We start from the raw sequence: 23,307 nt of genomic DNA, 5'->3' as shown, positions 1-23,307 counted from the left end.
AGCAGAAGGAAAGCCGACCGCTGGGAGCTGATATTAGTAGTCAGGGAATGGGCCATTAGCCAAAAATGTTCCCTGGCTATTAATAACAGCCCACAGCTGTTTGCTTAGCCTTTACTGGCTGGATTACAGGGGAACCCCAGAAAAAATTGACGTAGGGTCCCCCTATAAAATCTAACCAGGAAAGGTTAAACAGACAGCTGCGGGCTGATATTAATAGCCAGGGAAGGGGCCATGCATACTAGCCCCCTCCACGGCTAATAATATCACCCCTCAGCAGTCCCAGAAATGACTTATCCTTAAGATGCGCCAATACTGACGCTTAGCCTCCGCTCTTCCCACTGCCGTGTAGTGGTGGTAAGTGGGTTGGGGTTCTTGTAAACCTTGTATGGGCGGCTGACATGAAGCCCAGGTTAGTAATGGAGAGGCGTCTACAAGTCGCCCCCATTACTAACCCAGTAGTAAAGTTTTCGATGCTTTTTCAATCAAGACATGGCCAGAATAAAGGTTTTCATTGAAATAAAATGACATACGGTTTTAATAATTTTTTTAATATTTCGCTAATTCCCGACGCACTCGTCTCCTGAAAAAAACAACAACAAAAAAAAAACAACCATATCCCTCACCTGTCCGCCGTCACAAAGTAATCCAGTTTGTCCCTCGGCGATCCGGGTCACTTCTACAGCAGCCACATCAATCACTGATGGGACTGCTGTAGAAGACAGCACTGTACACTGACAGCAGTGTACAATCACTCCTGTCAGTGTACATTGCTCTGCTGCAGGCTGAGGTCAGGTGAGTTCATCAGCTGAAGGTCAGCTGATCAGCCCTGGTGACCTCATTACTGCATCAGTGGTACGTGTGAACATTCTTGAGAAAGTTCCCACGCAGCACCGATGCCATAAACTGAGGTCTCAGAGCTCGTCAGCTGATCTTCAGCTGATGAACCCACGTGACCTCAGCCGACAGCAGTGATGTACACTGCCAGGAGTGAGCGCGCTCCCGGCCGCCGGGATGATCGCGTCACCGGGGGACATCAGGAGCACGGCGGGAAACCAGGGGATGCCGGACAGGTGAGAATAAAGGTGTTTTTTATTTTAATATTGATTTTTACTTTTTTTTTTTTACACCATGCACAGCCCTGGCTTGGATGAGGAGACTACAGCTCCCCTCAGCCGCGCCGCTCTTGCTGTTATCAGTGGGAGCGGCGGTCCGATGAAGGGAGAAGTAGTCTTCTTCCCCGGCCCGGGTACCATTCTTTGAGCTGCATAAACACTACAAAGAATGGACATGCTGCGTATTTTAACACAGTGACAATCCTGAGCGGAAAATTCCACATCATGTGCACAGCACATCAGGATTATCATTGCATTAGCTGGCAGAAGGATTACCTTGCATTTTTGGTGCATTTCCGAGCGGAAAAACCGCCGCAAAAACCCTTCAAAAACGCTCAGTGTGCACTTAACAGTAGAAATTGATGGCAACAACACATCTAAAAACGTTGGGACAGGCCCAAGTCTGCCATTGTGTAGCATTAACTCTTCTTTTTACAACTGTCTGTACAAGTCTGGGAAGTGAGGAGACCAATTGCTGGAGTGTTGGGAGAGGAATGTTGTCCCATGCTTGCCTGATGTAGGGTTCTCGCTGCTCCACAGTCCGGGTTCTCTATTGGTGAAAGGTCTGGAGCGCAGGTAGTCGGTCCATCAGCCAAACTCTTCTTCTGCAAAACCATGCTGTTGTGAAGGATGAAGTATGTGGTTTAGCATTGTCTTCCTGAAATATCCAAGGCCTTCCTTGAAATAGGTGTGGTCTGGATGGGAACATATGTTGTTCTATAACCTATACATCAAGCTCAGCATTGATAGTGCCTTTCATGTGTAAGCTCCCCATGCAATAGGCACTAATGAAGTCCATACCATCCGAGATCCTGGCTTCTGAACTGGACACTGATAACAAGCTGGATGGTTCCTCTCCTCTTGAATTAACAGGACATGGCTTCCATGGTTTCCATAAAAAATTTCAAATTTTGATTCATCCGACCACAGAACAGTTTTCCATTTTGCCTCAGTCCATTTGAAATGAGCTTTGGTCCAACATTTCTGGATTGTGATATATGGCTCCTTCTTTGCGTGATAGAGCTTTGTCTTGCATTTGTGGATTGCACAGCGAACTTTGTTCACAGACAATGATTTCCGGAAGTATTCCTGATTTGCGGGACCGGTTCCTGCTTGTTTTTAATGGGTCCGTAGATCACATCCATCCCATACTGATTATCGGCCTTGTCGCTTGTGCACATAGATTTCTATAGGATCTATGAATCTTTTGATGATATTATGTACTGTAGATGGTGGGATATTCAAGTCTGCAATTTTTTGTTGAAGAACATTTTTTTTAAATTGTTCCACAAATTTTAGACACAATTGTTCAGAGATTGGTGACCTCTGACTATCTTTGCTTTTGAGGGACTCTGCCTCTCTAACATGCTCTTTATATATGCAGTCATGTGACTTAGGTGAAAATTGACCATACATTCATTCTTCATTAGTACCACTTACTTTTCTAGCTTTATGAGATATGTAGCTGCCATCAATTTCTAAATAAGTTAATAGAATGTGTAACTTTCAACTTCTGATCTGCGCTATATGTTCTTTTGTGAATAACACACAGTGTTCCAACTCTTTTTGGAATTGGAGTTGTATGTAAATAGTCAAAAGTAATGTCAACAAATGGTTTTCAAAATATACAGTTCCCATTTGTTGCATGATCATACACTTAAATATAGAATCAACCAATCATAACTTTACGAGGGTTTTATCCAATTTCACACATTACATCTTCAATTCAATATTGCAAGATGTCAGGAAAACCTTCAGCAGGCTGCAAAACACATCACAACTAATAGGTGGCCGCACATATCATAGACATCTCATGACATAGTATCACTAAATCAAATGTAAATAAAGAGATTATACAATTAGGCTACAGAATTAATTATTTTATGGACTTAGAATAGTGTACTTGACAGGGGATACAGCTGGATGGTATATAGAACATACTGCTCCTATATTCTGTCATAGTTGTGCTATATATTAAAAATCAAGCCCTTTGTTTCATTTTATCTTAAAGGTGTATTTAAATCTCAGACATTTATAGCTATAGATGAGAATATGCATTTACTAGAACTGTGATCTATAAGGAAATACAGTAGAAATGCCTGGTTTAAGTATTAGTTTTCTTGCCTATTAACTTCTCTCAGTTTAGTTTCATCAACATACAGTGGTGGCCAAAAGTATTGGCACCCCTGCAATTCTGTCAGATAATACTCAGTTTCTTCCTGAAAATGATTGCAATCACAAATTCTTTGGTATTATTATCTTCATTTAATTTATCTTCAATGAAAAAACACAAAAAGAATTGTCCTAAAGCCAAATTGGATATAACTCCACACCAAACCTAAAAAAGGGGGTGGACAAACGTATTGGCACTGTTTGAAAAATCCTGTGATGCTTCTCTAAATCGTGTAATTAACAGCACCTGTAACTTACCTGTGGCACCTAACAGGTGTTGGCAATAACTAAATCACACTTGCAGCCAGTTAACATGGATTAAAGTTGACTCAACCTCTGTCCTGTGTCCTTGTGTGTACCACATTGAGCATGGAGAAAAGAAAGAAGACCAAAGAACTGTCTGAGGACTTGAGAAACCAAATTGTGAGGAAGCATGAGCAATCTCAAGGCTACAAGTCCATCTCCAAAGACCTGAATGTTCCTGTGTCTTCCGTGCGCAGTGTCATCAAGAAGTTTAAAGCCCATGGCACTGTGGCTAACCTCCCTAGATGTGGACGGAAAAGAAAAATTGACGAGAGATTTCAACACAAGATTGTGCGGATGGTCGATAAAGAACCTCGACTAACATCCAAACAAGTTCAAGCTGCCCTGCAGTCCGAGGGTACACCAGTGTCAACACGTACTATCTGTCGGCGTCTGAATGAAAAGGGACTGTATGGTAGGATACCCAGGAAGACCCCACTTCTTACTCCGAGACATAAAAAAGCCAGGCTGGAGTTTGCCAAAACTTACCTGAGAAAGCCTAAAACGTTTTGGAAGAATGTTCTCTGGTCAGATGAGACAAAAGTAGAGCTTTTTTGGCAAAAAGCATCAATATAGAGTGTACAGGAAAAAAAAGAGGCATTCAAAGAAAAGAACACGGTCCCTACAGTCAAACATGGCGGAAGTTCCCTGATGTTTTCGGGTTGCTTTGCTGCCTCTGACACTGGACTGCTTGACTGTGTGCATGGCATTATGAAGTCTGAAGACTACCAACAAATTTTGAAGCATAATGTAGGGCCCAGTGTGAGAAAGCTGGGTCTCCCTTAGAGGTCATGGGTCTTCCAGCAGGACAATGACCCAAAACACACTTCCAAAAGCACTATAAAATGGTTTGAGAGAAAGCACTGGAGACTTCTAAGGTGGCCAGCAATGAGTCCAGACCTGAATCCCATAGAACACCTGTGGAGAGATCTCAAAATGGCAGTTTGGAGAAGGCACCCTTCAAATATCAGGGACCTGGAGCAGTTTGCCAAAGAAGAATGGTCTATAATTCCAGCAGAGCATTGTAAGAAACTCATTGATGGTTACCGGAAGCGGTTGTTTGCAGTTATTTTGGCTAAAGGTTGTGCAACCAAGTATTAGGCTGAGGGTGCCAATACTTTTGTCTGGCCCATTTTTGGAGTTTTATGTGAAATGATCAACGATTTGATTTTTGCTTCATTCTCTTTTGTGTTTTTTCCTTGCAAGCAAATTAAATGAAGATAATAAGACCAAAGAATTTGTGATTGCAATCATTTTCAGGAAGAAACTGAGTATTATCTGACAGAATTGCAGGGGTGCCAATACTTTTGGCCACCACTGTATGTTGCAAAGTCATGGTAGGCAGACGTGAAAGTCATTACCTGATGAACATCTTTTACTCTTGGTGGCAAATTATCTCGTATCCGGCGCATTGCCTGCAATGGCGGTTCATTGAAGTAAGGAGGTTCTCCGTCAATCATTTCTATCACCATGATTCCAAGTGACCAGATATCCACCTAGAAGTAAGAAAAGTCATAAAAGTCTTGTTTCCTCAAGGAACCACTCTTCTATATGGGCTAAATAGGATTCCCTCCTTCTACTTCACACATTTTTTAATAATAAAAACAACAAATTAAACAAGACCGTAGACTAGAGATGAGCTGTACGCTTTGCACATTCTTGGTCCATGGTCCAGATCAGTGGCGGTAGATAGGATCTGTGTGAATTTCCTTACCCTTTGGGATCCCAGGCTCGGCGTATGATTAGCCGGTCTGGTGAGATGTCACCTGTGCGCCGCACACTGCACAGATGACGTCATGCCAGACCAGCGAATCAAACGCTGCGCCGTGGAGCCCGAAAGCACCGCAACGGAAATTCACACAGATCCTATCCACCGCCAAAGCACACTGACCTTGGACCAAGCACTAGGATCGTGCAAAATTATCTGCTAATCTCTTCTGTAGACCAAAGTTTATAAGAAAGGCTTAAAGTGTTATAAGTCTAACACATGGTTAGAGAAGCTAGGAAAGTCATGAAAACTGATTATTATTTAACCTTTAAATGCAAAACTTTAGAGTTTATTTGCAGTGAATGGTTCACATTACAAAGAGTATATTAGGTGGTTGCCAATAGTATTGTATCTATTAAGGGGAACCTCTGGTTAATAAATTAAAAGTATATTCATTTTTGGCTTTTTCACTTAATTTATCTAAAATAAAAAAATGACTCAACTTTTATCCCATATCTATAGGATAGATGATAACTTATTGATCACTGGGGGTCAAACTGCAGCACTGTCACAGATCCCAAGAATGGGGCTCTGTCTGAATGGAGAGGTGGTCGAGATGTCCACCTCTGCTCCATTTATTCTATATGGGGCTGCTGGAAATTGCATTTTAGCAAATGTATATTAGCAAAAACTAGGAGATAAATGGAAGAGAATATAACTTCAGAATCAGACTACGCAGGGTCTATAGTCTGTTAAGATGGAAACACATAGATATGTATAGCAGATGAAGAGACAAAATGTTAGATGTTAAATCGAGACTTTTTGTAAAGTTGTTTAATTTACCATTTAAAAAAAAAAATATCTAAAGAATTTCTCCTACAAAGACACTTATACCAGGAAGATACTAAAAACTAATCTGAGAATACATATTACTCCTTTTTAATATTTCAATTATTTTCAATTTACTCAGCATTTCCAAACCTCACCTCTGTTCCATATGGGAGTCGTGATATAACTTCTGGGGCCATCCAGTACGGAGTCCCGACAAGAGACTTCCGTTTGGGGACCTCCTTGGATACTTGTGCACAGAATCCAAAATCAGAAAGTTTTATCTGCAAATAGAAAACGATAAAACATTGCTATAGTATCAAGAGTTACCGTTCCATTACCGCGTGACGCGCTTTGTTTTCAGATTCGCAGCATGAAACTACCATTATAATTGGCTCGTTAATAGCTATAATTGTAAGAACAGCAAAGCTCACTTACTCTGCCATCGCTGGTCAGCAGGATCGAGTCGCTTTTTATATCCCTGTGAATGACTCCCTGATTATGCAGGTAGGACAATGCTTTCAAAACAGAGAAACACACTGTGGCTATTTGTTCCTCATTCATCCTGGAAAAGAACACGTCATTGTGTATAATCAGCTATATTTACAGATACAAATACTAACAACTAATATAAAGTATTAAAAAGGTGGGATTACACAAGAAGAGTAGTACCCAAAGGTTTATTACATTTGTCGAAGGGAAGATACATTTTGTTGAGTAGAGCCTTATCTTCCAGCAGGGGCAGTACTGAGCAGGTAATAAACTGCACTAACATTTACTGCACTTAAACCCCCATCCTGGACACAAATGCTGGAGAAATGTAACATAGCAGAACAAACTTCTTATTTTTTCTGTGTCATACACAGCACTGAGGCAGAGAAAAGCATTGTTTAATCTCCTTTAATGTTTTCACCTTCAGGACTTTACTATCTTGATTTTTATTAACTTGGGAGTGAGAACAGCAATTCATCAATGTCATGGGAGAATATAACATCATTTGCATTTTGTTCCTGACTTTCGCTTCTGTGAGTAATGCTGAAATGTACGCCTTGCGGCTGGCCTTTATGGCCCTGCATGGGATTTTATCTTACTTTGTCCCAGGTGAGAAATACTTTTGGGATCTTAGAGGGAATGTGTATTAGAAAATAACTTAATACTGATTGTGATGTAGAAAAAAAACATTATATATATATATCTGCGTGTATGTAGACATAAATATATTTATATATATATATATAAATACATATGCAATGTTTTTTTCTACATCACAATCAGTATTAAAAATAAAGATTAAAAATCTTGCAATTTTCACACTGGCCACTGGGGCTATTTTACACTCTAACTTCCTGTTGTTTCAGGAAATCCACATGTACATTAGCAGCAATCATAGAATGTTAAAGCTGGAGGGGACCTCCAGGGACATCGTGTCTAACCCCCTGCTCAATGCAGGATTCACTAAACCATCTCAGACCACTAGATGACACTTTTTGTAAACTTGACAAACGTGATTTAATTTCCCGTAACGCATTGTGTTAATGGAAGTTGTAAAAAAAACCTGGACCTTACATAATTGTGGGAAGTGGAGTGTCTCAGTATTTGGCACACAAACCTTATTGGCAACCAAACTGTCTACCATAACATCTAGCGTTCACCAGCTGGTACTGGGAGACTTACAGAACAAGCAATGCTCCACAGGAATAAAGGATGCAAATTAGCTCTATTAAGAGGAAGCAAGCAGTCACTCTATTTCTACCCACTAGAGGGAGACACCAGATAAATCAATGTCTGACCCTTTAATGAACCCAGTTACCTCTGAAAATAGAAAAAAACACTGTCATGTCCCATGATTTGGGAATCATACAGATAGTACTGTATTGTCATTGTGTTTTTGCTACATTGCTATGCCATTTTTAAAAGTTTGTTCTTTCTCTCTCCCTGATGTTGCTCTGATGTCATTAACCCCTCCCTTCTTCTTAATTCACTGTCTTAAAAGCTCATGTGTTTGCAGCCCTGGTTCTGAAAAGTCTTGTGTGCATATCTACAAGAATTCAGCTGGAAAATAAACCTTCTTCTGGAATCTTCATACTTTCCTCCTGCAGTCGAGTTCAAGCTATCTAATGATAGATCTATGTGTGAGTACCGGTTTTATACTGAGCAACCTAGAAATCGTGTCTCAAGCGCCCTACACCTGCAGCCTAGCTATGGAGTCAGAATACACTTATAATTGTCTTTATATGAAATTTGCCCTAGAGTTTATGTGCCTGAGATTAGGGAATTTAGATTGTGCCCCCAAGTGGGACAGAGTACGTAAATGAAAATAAATAGAAATTCTAATATAATAAAAATGATACCGCTCATGGATCTTAATAATGTAGTGATCAGTCTTATGTGGTGTAATATATTACATACCTTGTATGTGTAACAATGTCCGTCAGCGCTCCGCCTTCGAGGAACTCCATCACCACCCACAACTCATCACCCACCAGATAACTATTGTACATGTCAACAACGTTTTCATGATGGTAATCTCTCATAATTACTACCTGTGAACACAAAGAAAAAAATCTATATTGATTAAAATTGCACGGAGCATGAATCATTGCTACATGGCCTACATAACGTCGGTCTTCAAGCTGATTTTGTAAATTAGAGAGGTTGTGAAGGATTTAGATATTGATGGTATAGCTAGAGGATAAATCATTGATGTCAGATAGGTGGGGTGCCGGGGTGTCAGCTGTATGCAGTGGCCGCATCGACACTATATTGACGCCATTCTAGGATAATGCAGCTCAGCTACTATTGAAGTGAACACGAGATGAGCTGCGGTACCTGACAGCAGTCAGTATACAGAGCATTGCTTTCCTGTACAATGTGTGTGTCCAGCCTCCAAAAGACCTGTAGACAGCTGATAGGCGGGGGTGCTGTATGTAGAGTCCCTAATGATCTACTATTGATGACTTATCCTAAAGACAGTCGAAAAAAGACCTAAATGTGCCCATAATCATATTAATGTAATTCAACAACCAGTACTTTATTTTTTGAGAACTGTAAAGTTACTTAAAGACTAAAAAAACCTTTGTCAAATATATAAGGTAGTTTAGGACCCATATTTAATAGCAAGGTGGCAATAGAGTCTTTTGCTCTACAGGAACTTACAAATCCTCAGCTTCAGCTAAGTGTTTAATTATCTCCTTGCTATTACCGACCGCTATTCAACTTCCAGCGTTTACCTTCCGGCTCAGTCCAGCATCTGTGGGTCTTGGTTACATTTACAAATTCTGCTATCTAGGTGCCGTATCTCTGCTGCAGGTTCCTGTTGTATACTCTTGGAAAAACTCCACTTCTGCCCCGCGTCCTCACCAATCACACATTACCAGTTCTCATCGAACACCAGATCACACACATAGCCAGCAGCTTTTATTTTGGCCAAAAGACTTTTTAAGCCGCCACCACAAGGCAGACTCTTCTTGCCGGACCCTACTCTACTCTAACCTATTAAACATTTCTTATAATATCCAATACTCTCTATTTTTTAGGTATATTTTAATTTATTTTTCTTTAAGTGAATGTGTCACAAAATAAACTAATTGTAACCAGATTGTGATAATTTTTTTATAATCTGTATTTCTGATTGCAGATTCCACCAATCATTCCCTCCGCAACCAGAATGTATAAGCTCCTGGATGATCCTGAGCGCGGCCGCCTGATGTTGATATTCGGCATTTGATTTTGCAGCATTGATCAGGATCATCCAGTACCTTATAAGTTTTGGTTGTGGGTTGGAAGGGGGAAGGGTGGGAATGATTGCATTATACAACCACATACTGAAATGGTGGACAAATTAATACATGGACTTAAGTTATTTACTCACATAGCCAGTGGCACCTCCGCCCAGTCAAGAAGAATCTAATGGTCGCCTCAGCCTGCCCACCGCCTACCCACCGCCGCCACCTGCCCATCACCACCGCCACCGCCTGTGATCACCGAATTAATAAATGTAAACACGGTATATTATTGCATATATATTCCCCGATTAAACACTACTAAAAATATCTTTATTGGTATTCATTAAAAACCTATAAATTCCAGAATATAAATACACCTCAAAACATGATAACTCAAAGTGAATTATCAAGTAAAGAGTCAAGAGTAAAGGGAGAGGGGGGCACTCCACTTAACAACTACTCGTCCCTACCTATCTGTGGAGGTTGGCACCCTCTTGTAACAAAATTGGAGCCCCCGCTCCGCAGCCACTCAGCAGCCTCCCTCTCATCAGCCTCCCTCCCCTCAGCAGCATCTCATTCATCAACATCCCTCTTATCAGCCTCCCTCTCAGCAGCCTCCCTCATGATCAGCCTCCGCTCAGCAACATCCCTCTCATGATCAGCCTCCGCTCAGCGGCCTCCCTCTCATGTTCAGCCTCTCCTCAGCAGCCTCCCTCTCATCAGCATCTCCTCAGCAGCCTCTCTCTCATGATCAGCCTCGCTCTCATGATCAGCCTCCTCTCAGTCACCTCCCTCTCATGATCAGCCTCCCCTCAGCAGCCTCCCTCTCATGATCAGCCTACACACACACAGCCTTACCACCCGCCGCAGTCCCCGCAACTAATGTGGCACTCTGCGCGCTCTGCTCCGGACTGGATTGTAGATGAGCGGAGCTCGCAGCGTGTCACATGACTGGCGTCAGGACCATGATGCACCCAGCGGCGGATTAAAGGTACCGCGCTCATTTCTGTCCGCTGGGTGCATCATGCGCCGAACTGTGTCCCTAAGAGGCCCAGTAAGCAGAAGCAAAGAGAGGGGGGGCCCCGGGCCCTGCCAGCCCGAGTCCCCCCTTTTTGCTTCTGCTCACCGGGCCCCATACACCTATTGCCCTGCTGTTTCTGTGTTAACAGCATCCTTGCTAGAAGATACCAAACTGCATATAATACTTTGTTATTCCTTGAATTAACCGTATCCCTGCAAGATACCAGATTGCCTATACTTCTTTTATATTCCTGTAGATAGCTGTATTCCTGCTGGAAGACATCAGACTGCATATACTTCTCTGTTATTCCTGTGATTACCAGTATTCCTGCTGGAAGACATCAGACTGCATATACTTCTCTGTTATTCCTGTGATTACCTGTATTCCTGCTAGAAGACATCGGACTGCATATACTTCTCTGTTATTCCTGTGATTACCTGTATTCCTGCTAGAAGACATCGGACTGCATATACTTCTCTGTTATTCCTGTGATTACCTGTATTCCTGCTGGAAGACATCAGACTGCATATACTTCTCTGTTATTCCTGTGATTACCTGTATTCCTGCTAGAAGACATCGGACTGCATATACTTCTCTGTTATTCCTGTGATTACCTGTATTCCTGCTGGAAGACACCAGACTGCATATACTTTTCTGTTAACTGTCACTGCTGAAAAATATCTGGCTACATATATTTATCTGTTATTCCTGTGATTAACTGTATCCCTGCTGGAAGATACCAGACTGTATATACTGTGCTTTTTCCCCCTATAATTAGCTGCATCTCTGAAGGAAGATACTAGATTTCTATATATGTACTTGTCCATGCTGATTCATGTGCTGTCCAGCAATACCCGCTCCAATGCACCATCACCTACAGTTCGTGCTGCTCACCCTGACCTTTGGCTAAGAGAAACTACCTCACCAGATGAGCACTTAACAACGGATTTTAATGTAAACTTTGTAATGCTTCATTTCTCTTGTGGTGGTGCTGCAGGGTTTCCTCACAAATTACAGCTGATTGCTGGAGATGCCAGCAATGGACCGTCATGTAATCAACTCATTCTAAAGTTGCCCACCGCTCAAGTGACCAGAGAGGGTCTCAGCAGTCAAACCCCCCTTATTCCAGAAGTTATTGTCTATGTTGTGGATAGGGGATAACATTTCTTTATTGGAATATTCCTTTAACTGTACATTACAGTGTCTGTGCTACTGTTGCTCAAAGAGAAAAGGCTCAGCTAAACAGCTGTTTAAAGCTTGTAGTAAAGGCTCGTTCACACAAACGTATTAAATGTCCGTGTGCTTTCCGTATGCAAAAGAGGTTACTTACGGACAGCACACTGACCAATACAAGTTAATGGTTAATGATGGTCTGCGTGTGAAAAATTGCAGCATGCACTACATTGACTTGCATTCTGGATCAGACTTGCCAATTATAAGACGAGCATAAAAAAACGGATCACATACGGGTTACCATCCACATGTCAAGCGTTATTCACGGATACATTACAATTATAAACATGGGAAACTGTCCCTTATTATTGTTCATGAAAAAAATGGATGCTGTACGGATGGACAAAATGGACACACAGATGGACAAAATTGTCAGTTTTTTTTTGGATGATTTTGCATACACTAGTGTGAACCCGGCCTGAATCTTGTAAATTTTAAGTTATAAATGGGGAACACTAATAAATGGTAACTACATGTGTTTAGGATACAAAATATTCTTCATCTGACCCTCAAAAAATTGAATTTGCAGAAATAATGTATAACTTAGAAAAACCTCAACATAAAATAAAAATAATAAATCTTAAAATAAAAGATAAATTGCTTGTTTGGGATTCTACATGTTTGTTTTTGTTTCCAATTAAAGGGATTGTCCACATCATTTTTTTTAAACAAATGTGTTGGGGAAATGGTTTTGTGCTACTTTCTAAAAAATAGGCATTACAGCTTCTCCTCCTGTACTGATCAGTGGCACTTTCCTCTAAGGCTGCACTGTTCTTCTGCCCACAATATGGCCACTGATGGTGGAACATGTGACCAGAAATGTCCATCAGCATCTTCCAATTGAAAACAAAGTAAATGGGAAAACTGTTTTTTCATTGGAGGAGACTGATGAACACATCTGGTCACATGGTCCTCAACCAGAAGCCATTTTATGGAGGAGAACTGTGCAGTCTATGATGAAGGCGGCACTAACAAGTTCAGGAGGAGAACCTGTAATACTTATATAACAGTTAGTGCCACAAAATCATGTCTCCAAAACAACTGTTAGCTTAAAGGGGTTGTCTACATTGTCTTTATTCTATGTTCACATGATGGTCATTTTAGTGTCCCCATAGTATTTTATTGTTAGAAAGAGACGGAAACCTGATAAAAACTAAGACATACCTCATTAAAGAGCAGTTCTCTTCTCTGCTGTTTCCTGAGATCCATTTTTTTCACAGCCACCTGCTTTCCGGTGTGCTTTTCTGTTGCGATGCAAACAATACCTGTTGAGCCCTCTCCGATTTTAATAAAGTCATCCAGATATTCTCTAGGGTCTCCAGGACTGACCACAAGCTGCAGAGCTGCTCGGAATTGTTCATGGGACACTCGCGATGGCTGCTGATCTGAGGACGAGCCCCAGCTGGGAGGAGGGTAAACACTGGAGGACGTACTCGGAGAACTGGAGTAAGAACCTGATGACATATAGTGGGGGCTCCCATGAAGCGGTGGCTGATGGTAGGGAGATGGCTTATGGTATACTGATGGATACTGGTAACTACTTGAGGGATAGTTGGATTTGTTTTGTGTCTGAGGTAGCTTTGTGGGACCTCGAGGATAAGTGTCAGATCCAGTGAGTGGGGGGCTCAAGGATACCTGTGCTCGATCATAGTCTGCCTGCAAGGAAATAGAAAGAAAATCACAATTTTGAAAGTCAGCAATGTCATGAAAAATCCTACAAAAGAACAGACCTGGCCAAAGTATGAATGTAGAGAAAATGCTGGTACTGATAATCAGAATGGATTTGCCCAATGTTCTTAGTGGTTCTGTCATCAGATCTCACTATACAAACTGCATGCATTATTATATAGATCTCTCAGACCTGATCAGGCTGGTGTAACATACTCACCCGACCTCGCTCCAGTACTGTCTACTCTGATTCAGCAAGCATTTATAAATGTTACGTGTGAATCCAGCCTAAACCACACAGCCCCCCATTAAAGCTATTGTCAGAAAATGACCTATTGTTCAAATCAGGTTTTTGCGTAAAATTTTTTTTTCTAAATTTCTGGCAATGTTTTTACCATATCACAATGTGTGTGTAGATTGGGAGAAAGAAGGCGCTATTAGGCCGCTCACTATGGTGGCTGCGAATTTGTAGACAGGGAACCGAGGCCTGTCCGTATGGATGTATGTATTGTAGATTTAGAGTTTTTTAAATTTGCGCCAGCGATAGTGGAATGGATTAGGGAGACGAGGTAATTAGTTAAAATTCCTTTATTGGGTTACAAATTATTAAAATGTGTAAAATTGGAATAGAATTGGATATAAGATAGTCCGTAAAAAGTACACTAGGTCCGGGTGTGTACAGTAGATTTTCAATAGATAAAATAAAATAAAATAGAGTTCATAGATTTCAATATATGAATATCAGTTCAATAAGCCAGTAGGTAGTTCAATGGAAATGGGTCAGTCCCGGCATATGATCCTGGTTTTCCTTGATGGAGGTATTGGTGCGGAGCTCTGGTCAGACGTGGTGATCGATCCTCAGCGTAGTGGGTTTTTTTATGTGTCAGCTGCGTCTTTTTGGATTTAGCTAGGGAGGAGGGGGGGGGGGGAAGAGAAAATATTATGGGAGTAAGACGATTTTTTAGTATAGAGTTGTGCATACAGTTTGGTGATCAGGGGTGTGATCACGTACCTCCTGTCGGATGTGATTGGCCCACTTTTTCGTTGATCCTGTCTGTGGAGCCTGTAGGGCCTGTAGACTTCACAGTGTATTAGTCATATTCAACCGCTTTGTCAGATTCGAACATGGCCAATGTCCTGAGAAGGAATAAGCAGGGTGAGCTGAGTCCTGTCTGGGGAACCCTGTTTAAGTGGTGTCCGATCTTGGTGAGGTACCCGCCCTTTATGGACGTGCTTTAGTGTGTAAGTTCACTGACCTGTGATGGGTCCAGAGGATGGGTGTCGTTGCTGAGAGTCACCTGGGTCTGAGCGTGGTGGGTGCAGCAGGAGGCTCTGGCTGAGCTGTCCGTAGCGGCTGCGATTGAGGTTAGCGTCCTGAGGGGCTGAGCAAAAGTGAGCAATGGAGGTGGTCACAGAGTGATGCAAAGCAAACACAGAGGGGTTACTGTAGTGCGAGAAGTACTTACACTGAGTGGTCGTGCCTTAGGTAAGCCAAGGGGCTTAATGGTGGTCCAGAGGGGTGGTAGTAGAGTATTATGGAGAAGCACTCGGTGTCATATAGTCAGATGCAGCAGAAGATGCACTGGGTTTCCTAGGGTCACATGTAGCAGGAGGCATCACAGGTCAGTGAACTTACACACTAAAGCACGTCCATAAAAGGGCGGGTACCTCACCAAGATCGGACCCCACTTAAACAGGGTTCCCCAGACAGGACTCAGCTCACCCTGCTTCTTCCTTCTCAGGACATTGGCCATGTTCGAATCTGACAAAGCGGTTGAATATGACTAATACACTGTGAAGTCTACAGGCCCTACAGGCTCCACAGACAGGATCAACGAAAAAGTGGGCCAATCACATCCGACAGGAGGTACGTGATCACACCCCTGATCACCAAACTGTATGCACAACTCTATACTAAAAAATCGTCTTACTCCCATAATATTCCCCCCCCCCCCCTCCTCCCTAGCTAAATCCAAAAAGACGCAGCTGACACATAAAAAAACCCACTACGCTGAGGATCGATCACCACGTCTGACCAGGTCTCCGCACCAATACCTCCATCAAGGAAAACCGGGATCATATGCCAGTACTGACCCATTTCCATTGAACAACCTACTGGCCTATTGAACTGATATTCATATATTGAAATCTATGAACTCTATTTTATGTTATTTTATCTTTTGAAAATCTACTGTACACACCCGGACCTAGTGTACTTTTTACGGACTATCTTATATCCAATTCTATTCCAATTTTACACATTTTAATAATTTGTAACCCAATAAAGGAATTTTAACTAATTACCTCGTCTCCCTAATCCATTCCACTATCGCTGGCGCAAATTTAAAAAACTCTATATCACAATGTGTATTTAAAAAAAAATGGAAATCTTGAAATTTTCACTTAGGCCAATTAGGCTTTTTTAGACTTTAAAGGGGTTCACTACTTAGACAACCTCATATTGATCTAAATGTTTGGCCCCGATAAAATAAAAAAAGCTTATACTCACCTCCCGTGCTGGCAATGTTCCAGCGGTGTTGGCACTCGCGGTCCCAGGGCTCCCGTGCGGTTGTTGTGACATGTGGAGCCTGGCGCCCAATCAGCACTGGCGTCACTGTTGCTTCACCTTCTGTCGAATCGAACATGAAGAGGAAGTCCGGGCTGCAGCTGATCTCACACTTCCTCTCCATGTTCAATTTGTATAAAAGTGGGGACAGTGATGCCAGTGCTGATTGGGCGCCAGGCTCACTTGTCTCAACAACAGCACGGGAGCCCCGGGACCGCGAGTGCCGACACCGCGGGAACGATGGCACGGGAGGTGAGTATAAGCTTCTTTATTTTATCGGTGCCAAGTGTGGAGTATGATATAAAGTTGTCCAAGTAGTGGACAACTTCTTTAACTTTCTGTTGCTTCAGGAAATAACACATGTACAATGACACCATGAACAGATTCTGATTCTATCTTTTGTGCTGAAGCATCTAATGAGCATGTGTCAAGGGGAGGGAGCAGGGGAGCTGTGACATTGTCTATTGTGATTAGTCGATCCTGTGCTATGTGCTGTGTATAGAGCAGTTACCTGTAATTGTAACCCTGCCTCTGAGGATAAGAACCCAGCTGACACCACGTCCTGAAAGGACAGGAAGTAAAAACCCCAGTGGCCGGTGTGAAAATTGCAAGATTATTAATTTTGTTTTTTTTTTACATAAAGATTGTGATATAAAAAAAACTGCCAATTAAAAAAAAAAAATATATATATATATATATATATACAGTGCAGACCAAAAGTTTGGACACACCTCATTTAAAGATTTTTCTGTATTTTCATGACTATGGAAATTGTACATTCACACTGAAGGCATCAAAACTATGAATTAACACATGTGGAATTATATACTTACCAAAAATGTGTGAAACAACTGAAAATATGTCTTATATTCTAGGTTCTTCAAAGTGGCCACCTTTTGCTTTGATGACTGCTTTGCACACTCTTGGCATTCTCTTGATGAGCTTCAAGAGGTAGTCACCGGAAATGGTTTTCACTTCACAGGTGTGCCCTGTTAGGTTTAATAAGTGGGATTTCTTGCCTTATAAATGGGGTTGGGAACATCAGTTGTGTTGTGCAGTAGTCAGGTGGATACACAGCTGATAGTCCTACTGAATAGACTGTTAGAATTTGTATTATGGCAAGAAAAAAGCAGCTAAGTAAAGAAAAACGAGTGGCCATCATTACATTAAGAAATGAAGGTCAGTCAGTCTGAAAAATTGGGAAAACTTTGAAAGTGTCCCCAAGTACAGTTGCAAAAACCATCAAGCACTACAAAGAAACTGGCTCACATGAGGACCGCCCCAGGAAATGAAGACCAAGAGTCACCTCTGCTTCTGAGGATAAGTTTATCTGAGTCACCAGCCTCAGAAATCGCAGGTTAACAGCAGCTCAGATTAGAGACCAGGTCAATGCCACACAGAGTTCTAGCAGCAGACACATCTCTTCAACAACTGTTAAGAGGAGACTTTGTGCAGCAGGCCTTCATGGTAAAATAGCTGCTAGAAAACCACTCCTAAGGACAGACAACAAGCAGAAGAGACTTCTTTGGGCTAAAGAACACAAGGAATGGACATTAGACCAGTGGAAATCTGTGCTTTGGTCTGATGAGTCCAAATTTGAGATCTTTGGTTCCAACCACCGTGTCTTTCTGCGATGCAGAAAAGGTGAACGGATGGACTCTACATGCCTGGTTCCCACCGTGAAGCATGGAGGAGGAGGTGTGATGGTGTGGGGGTGCTTTGCTGGTGAAACTGTTGGGGATTTATTCATAATTGAAGGCATACTGAACCAGCATGGCTACCACAGCATCTTGCAGCGGCATGCTATTCCATCCGGTTTGCGTTTAGTTGGACCATCATTTATTTTTCAACAGGACAATGACCCCAAACACAACTCCAGGCTGTGTAAGGGCTATTTGACCAAGAAGGAGAGTGATGGGGTGCTACGCCAGATGACTTGGCCTCCACAGTCACCAGACCTGAACCCAATCGAGATGGTTTGGGGTGAGCTGGACCGCAGAGTGAAGGCAAAAGGGCCAACAAGTGCTAAGCATTCCTGGGAACTCCGTCAAGATTGTTGGAATACCATTTCCGGTGACTACCTCTTGAAGTTCATCAAGAGTGTGCAAAGCAGTCATCAAAGCAAAAGGTAGCTACTTCGAAGAACCTAGAATATAAGACATATTTTCAGTTGTTTCACACTTTTTTGTTAAGTATATAATTCCACATGTGTTAATTCATAGTTTTGATGCCTTCAGTGTGAATGTACAATTTTCATAGTCATGAAAATACAGAAAAATCTTTAAATGAGAAGGTGTGTCCAAACTTTTGGTCTGTACTGTATATATATATATATATATATATATATATATATATATATATATATGTATATATACACACATGTAACACAACAACCTCATTTAAACAGGTCAATAGGTCATTTTTCTGATGATAGCATCCCTTTAACGCACTGTCCCTTGGCAAGATACTGCCTGACTGTATATGCACTAATTGCATTAGCCACAGAAATAGCCCATAAGCCACATTTGCATTGCACATGTTATAAATACAAGTCTTTTGATGATAAACATTTTGAATTGAAATCTGCAGAACAATTGGATTCTTCTCTTCCTGCAATTTATCAATGCCAGTGTACAATGCTGGTAATTTAGATGGGCTCCAGATTATACTTCCCATGGGAAAGAAAGGAAGGAAGAAAAGACTTGAATTGTAAATCTCAGTTCAGTTTTAGTTAGTTCCTCTATACACCCTGATTGGGAAGGGGCAGTGAGAAATAGGCTCATGTGCGGGTGGGTGCGCTATATTTGACAATATAAAAATAAGATTCAATAGTCGCATAAAACATTTTTTGTCCCAGCTTGCAGAAGTCATAGAATTATATATTTAGACGGGCTGAGTCAGCATTGTAGTCCTGAATCTCAACCTTTTGCACGTGGCTGAAATTGGGCAGACTCCTAAAATGCTCATTGTAATGTGAGGATTATGCAACCATTCTGACGTGGAGTTTCAGTCTAAGTACACTAGCTGTTGCAGATTGTTGTGGAAATCTGGCCGCTCTGAAGAGGTAATTCAGAGTTAATAAAAAGAGTCAATCACTTCAGAATCCACATCTCCGAGCCAAGGTAAATAGTGATTTCACAGAGTGTCTCTTTTACCTGTCCTTTCCGTATTCATATCATATTGTAGGATATTTATATATATACAGTACAGACCAAAAGTTTGGACACACCTTCTCATTTAAAGATTTTTCTGTATTTTCTTGACTATGAAAATTGTACATTCACACTGAAGGCATCAAAACTATGAATTAACACATGTGGAATTATATACTTAACAAAAAAGTGTGAAACAACTGAAAATATGTCTTATATTGTAGGTTCTTCAAAGTAGCCACCTTTTGCTTTGATGACTGCTTTGCACACTCTTGGCATTCTCTTGATGAGCTTCAAGAGGTAGTCACTGGAAATGGTTTTCACTTCACAGGTGTGCCTTGTCAGGTTTAATAAGTGAGATTTCTTGCCTTATAAATGGGGTTGGGACCATCAGTTGTGTTGTGCAGAAGTCTGGTGGATACACAGCTGATAGTTCTACTGAATAGACTGTTAGAATTTGTATTATGGCAAGAAAAAAGCAGCTAAGTAAAGAAAAACGAGTGACCATCATTACTTTAAGTAATGAAGGTCAGTCAGTCCGAAAAATTGGGAAAACTTTGAAAGTGTCCCCAAGTGCAGTTGCAAAAAACCATCAAGCGCTACAAAGAAACTGGCTCATATGAGGACCGCCCCAGGAAAGGAAGACCAAGAGTCACCTCTGCTTCTGAGGATAAGTTTATTCGAGTCACCAGCCTCAGAAATCGCAGGTTAACAGCAGCTCAGATTAGAGACCAGGTCAATGCCACACAGAGTTCTAGCAGCAGACACATCTCTTCAACAACTGTTAAGAGGAGGTTTTGTGCAGCAGGCCTTCATGGTAAAATAGCTGCTAAGAAACCACTGCTAAGGACAGGCTACAAGCAGAAGAGCCTTGTTTGGGCTAAAGAACACAAGGAATGGACATTAGACCAGTGGAAATCAGTGCTTTGGTCGGATGGGTCCAAATTTGAGATCTTTGGTTCCAACCACCATGTCTTTGTGCGACGCAGAAAAGGTGAACGGATAGACTCTACATGCCTGGTTCCCACCGTGAAGCATGGAGGAGGGGGTGTGATGGTGTGGGGGTGCTTTGCTGGTGACACTGTTGGGAATTTATTCAAAATTGAAGGCATACTGAACCAGCATGGCTACCACAGCATCTTGCAGCGGCATGCTATTCCATCCGGTTTGCGTTTAGTTGGACCATCATTTATTTTTCAACAGGACAATGACCCCAAACACACCTCCAGGCTGTGTAAGGGCTATTTGACCAAGAAGGAGAGTGATGGGGTGCTACGCCAGATGACCTGGCCTCCACAGTCACCAGACCTGAACCCAATCGAGATGGTTTGGGGTGAGCTGGACCGCAGAGTGAAGGCAAAAGGGCCAACAAGTGCTAAGCATCTCTGGGAACTCCTTCAAGATTTTTGGAAGACCATTTCCGGTGACTTCCTCTTGAAGCTCATCAAGAGAATGCCAAGAGTGTGCAAAGCAGTCATCAAAGCAAAAGGTGGCTACTTTGAAGAACCTAGAATATAAGACATATTTTCAGATGTTTCACACTTTTTTTGTTAAGTATATAATTCCACATGTGTTAATTCATAGTTTTGATGCCTTCAGTGTGAATGTACAATTTTCATAGTCAAGAAAATACAGAAAAATCTTTAAATGGGAAGTTGTGTCCAAACTTTTGGTCTGTACTGTATACAAGCAATAATAGTGTCCATCATAATTATAATCAAACAGATGTGGCTTATTAGACTGCCAATGTAGATAGCAAAAAGTACACTATACTTTAATACCAAAAATGTTGCTTTTGGAGTGAAAAAATGGCTCTAAAAGTTACATCTACTAGATGTCTCCCTTTGGTACAAATGGCTACTGCCTGTTGTCAAGACTTATCCTTCTATGGTTACAGACAAGCAGGACAGCTTACAGGAAGTGGAGCCTCTCCTTACAAGCCGGATGATGCTTCTTTCTCTTACAGAGACAGAATATTACAGGACCTCATACTGCAAACAGCCTAAGCACATCACCCAGCAGGAGAGCTGCAGACTGCCATCATGCCTGGCTCTGTTTATCTGTCCTTGTTATATTAATCATAATCACAGATACAGATTCTTTACAGTAAGTGCAGTGAGACTATGGAACTTTCATCCACATGACGGTATAATGGTTGATTCACTACTAAAATTCAAGAAGGGCCTGGATGCCTTTTTTTGAAAAATATAATATTACAGGTTATGGGCACTAGATTCTGTGATGTGATGTTGATCCAGGGAACTAGTCTGATTGCAGTATGTGGAGTCGGGAAGTTATTTTTCCAGTAATATGGAGCTATTAATATCTACCACATGGGGTTTTGCCGTCCTCTATGGACTTAAGTGTACCTTCAACCTTAAAAACTATGAAACTACTGTAAGTTAATGGCTAGCTATTTTTTCTGATGAGCCATTTGTGCAAGTCTAGCATCCTAACCTCCACCCAGGTTTGCTTCCAAGGTCATCTATTTCCCTTATAGGATTTATTTAACTTGCTTCCTTTTACTCTCCCATTCTCACCTTGGGTATACTAATAGATCACAGACTACACATGAATCAACAGTGTGATGCAGCAGCAAAAAAGGCAAACATAGTTCTGGGATATATTAAGAGAAGCATTGAGTCTAGATCATGTGAAGTAATTATCCCCCTCTACTCCTCCTTGGTCAGGCCTCATCTGGAATACTGTGTCCAGTTCTGGGCACCACATTTTAAAAAAGACATCGAAAAACTGGAGGAAGTTCAGAGAAGAGCGACCAGGATGGTTAGCGGACTGCAAACTATGTCCTACGAGGAACGGTTAAAGGATCTGAGAATGTTTAGCTTGCAAAAAAGAAGACTGAGAGGAGACTTAATACATGTCTACAAATATCTTAAGGGATGCCACAGTGTAGAGGAATCATCCTTATTCCCATTTGCACATGGAAACACGAGAAGCAATGGACTGAAAAGGAAAGTGAGAAGGTCAGATTAGAAATTAGAAAAAAACTTTTTGACAGTGAGGGTGATCAATGAGTGGAACAGGCGGCCACGAGAGGTGGTGAGGTCTCCTTCAATGGAAGTCTTCAAACAGAGGCTGGACAGACATCTGTCTGAGATGGTTTAGTGAATCCTGCATTGAGCAGGGGGTTGGACACGAGGACCCCGGAGGTCCCTTCCAACTCTAACAATCTATGATTCTCTCTTCCACTTTTTGGATTTTTTTTGCAGTGGGAAGCTGGGCTACAGCTGTACTTACTCTAAAGGCTACTTGAACCCAGCTTTCCCACTGCGTAGTCTCTGGGTTAGTATTTCTATTATTGGGTACTCGTCAGTTGCAGCTGTAGGGCTGTGGGAAACCCTTCCCTGATGTTTTGTGTACTAGTTATCACATATACAAAAGTACATGGATAGAATGCATTATTATGGTGCAACACATTGAAAGAAGGGAAAGGCAGTCTGGGGTGCATACTGTTGGCAGCTCAGCCAGCTCAGTACACACCCCATGCATTTTAAGGAAATTAATAATGTACTTCCAATGTATGACCCAGCTGAGGGAGGTATAAGAACAACTGGGAGGATCGAAAATTAGAAGAGGAGCACAAGAATCACATGCTATATAGGACTGTACATTTATATAACATTTTCATCCAGGTTAATATCTAATTTTCAGAAGGCATTACTCTGAATAATTGGTTATATGATTTCATGGTAGAAGCAATATGTTGGTAGGGTGGTACCTGGTGTTTTGAAGACTTGAAAATTGCCCACATCGATCCTAATTATTTTTTGGTAAGAAAAGCAATTACAGGACATGATG

General features: G+C 41.6%; 1 protein-coding gene across 4 annotated transcripts in view; it reads right to left on the bottom strand.

Annotated features, from left to right (window-relative positions):
* PAK5 (p21 (RAC1) activated kinase 5) overlaps nucleotides 1–23,307 on the bottom strand; it is a 220,977-nt gene that overhangs the window by 5,183 nt on the left and 192,487 nt on the right. For all 4 annotated transcript variants that reach the window (XM_073672236.1, XM_073672238.1, XM_073672240.1 and 1 more), the window contains 5 exons: nucleotides 13,267–13,758; nucleotides 8,533–8,666; nucleotides 6,562–6,688; nucleotides 6,282–6,407; nucleotides 4,949–5,083 (listed from right to left, as the gene is read on the bottom strand). In XM_073672236.1, the coding sequence (XP_073528337.1) occupies nucleotides 4,949–5,083; nucleotides 6,282–6,407; nucleotides 6,562–6,688; nucleotides 8,533–8,666; nucleotides 13,267–13,758 (1,014 nt within the window). The remainder of the gene's footprint in view (nucleotides 1–4,948; nucleotides 5,084–6,281; nucleotides 6,408–6,561; nucleotides 6,689–8,532; nucleotides 8,667–13,266; nucleotides 13,759–23,307) is intronic.

The sequence above is a fragment of the Phyllobates terribilis genome, unplaced genomic scaffold (genome assembly GCF_046119375.1).
Source record: "Phyllobates terribilis strain yellow unplaced genomic scaffold, ASM4611937v1 Scaffold_3__8_contigs__length_932513732, whole genome shotgun sequence".
Taxonomy (NCBI): Eukaryota; Metazoa; Chordata; class Amphibia; order Anura; family Dendrobatidae; genus Phyllobates; species Phyllobates terribilis.
The sequence above is the reverse complement of the archived record's forward strand: the minus strand, read 5'-3'. Positions and strand labels throughout refer to the sequence as shown.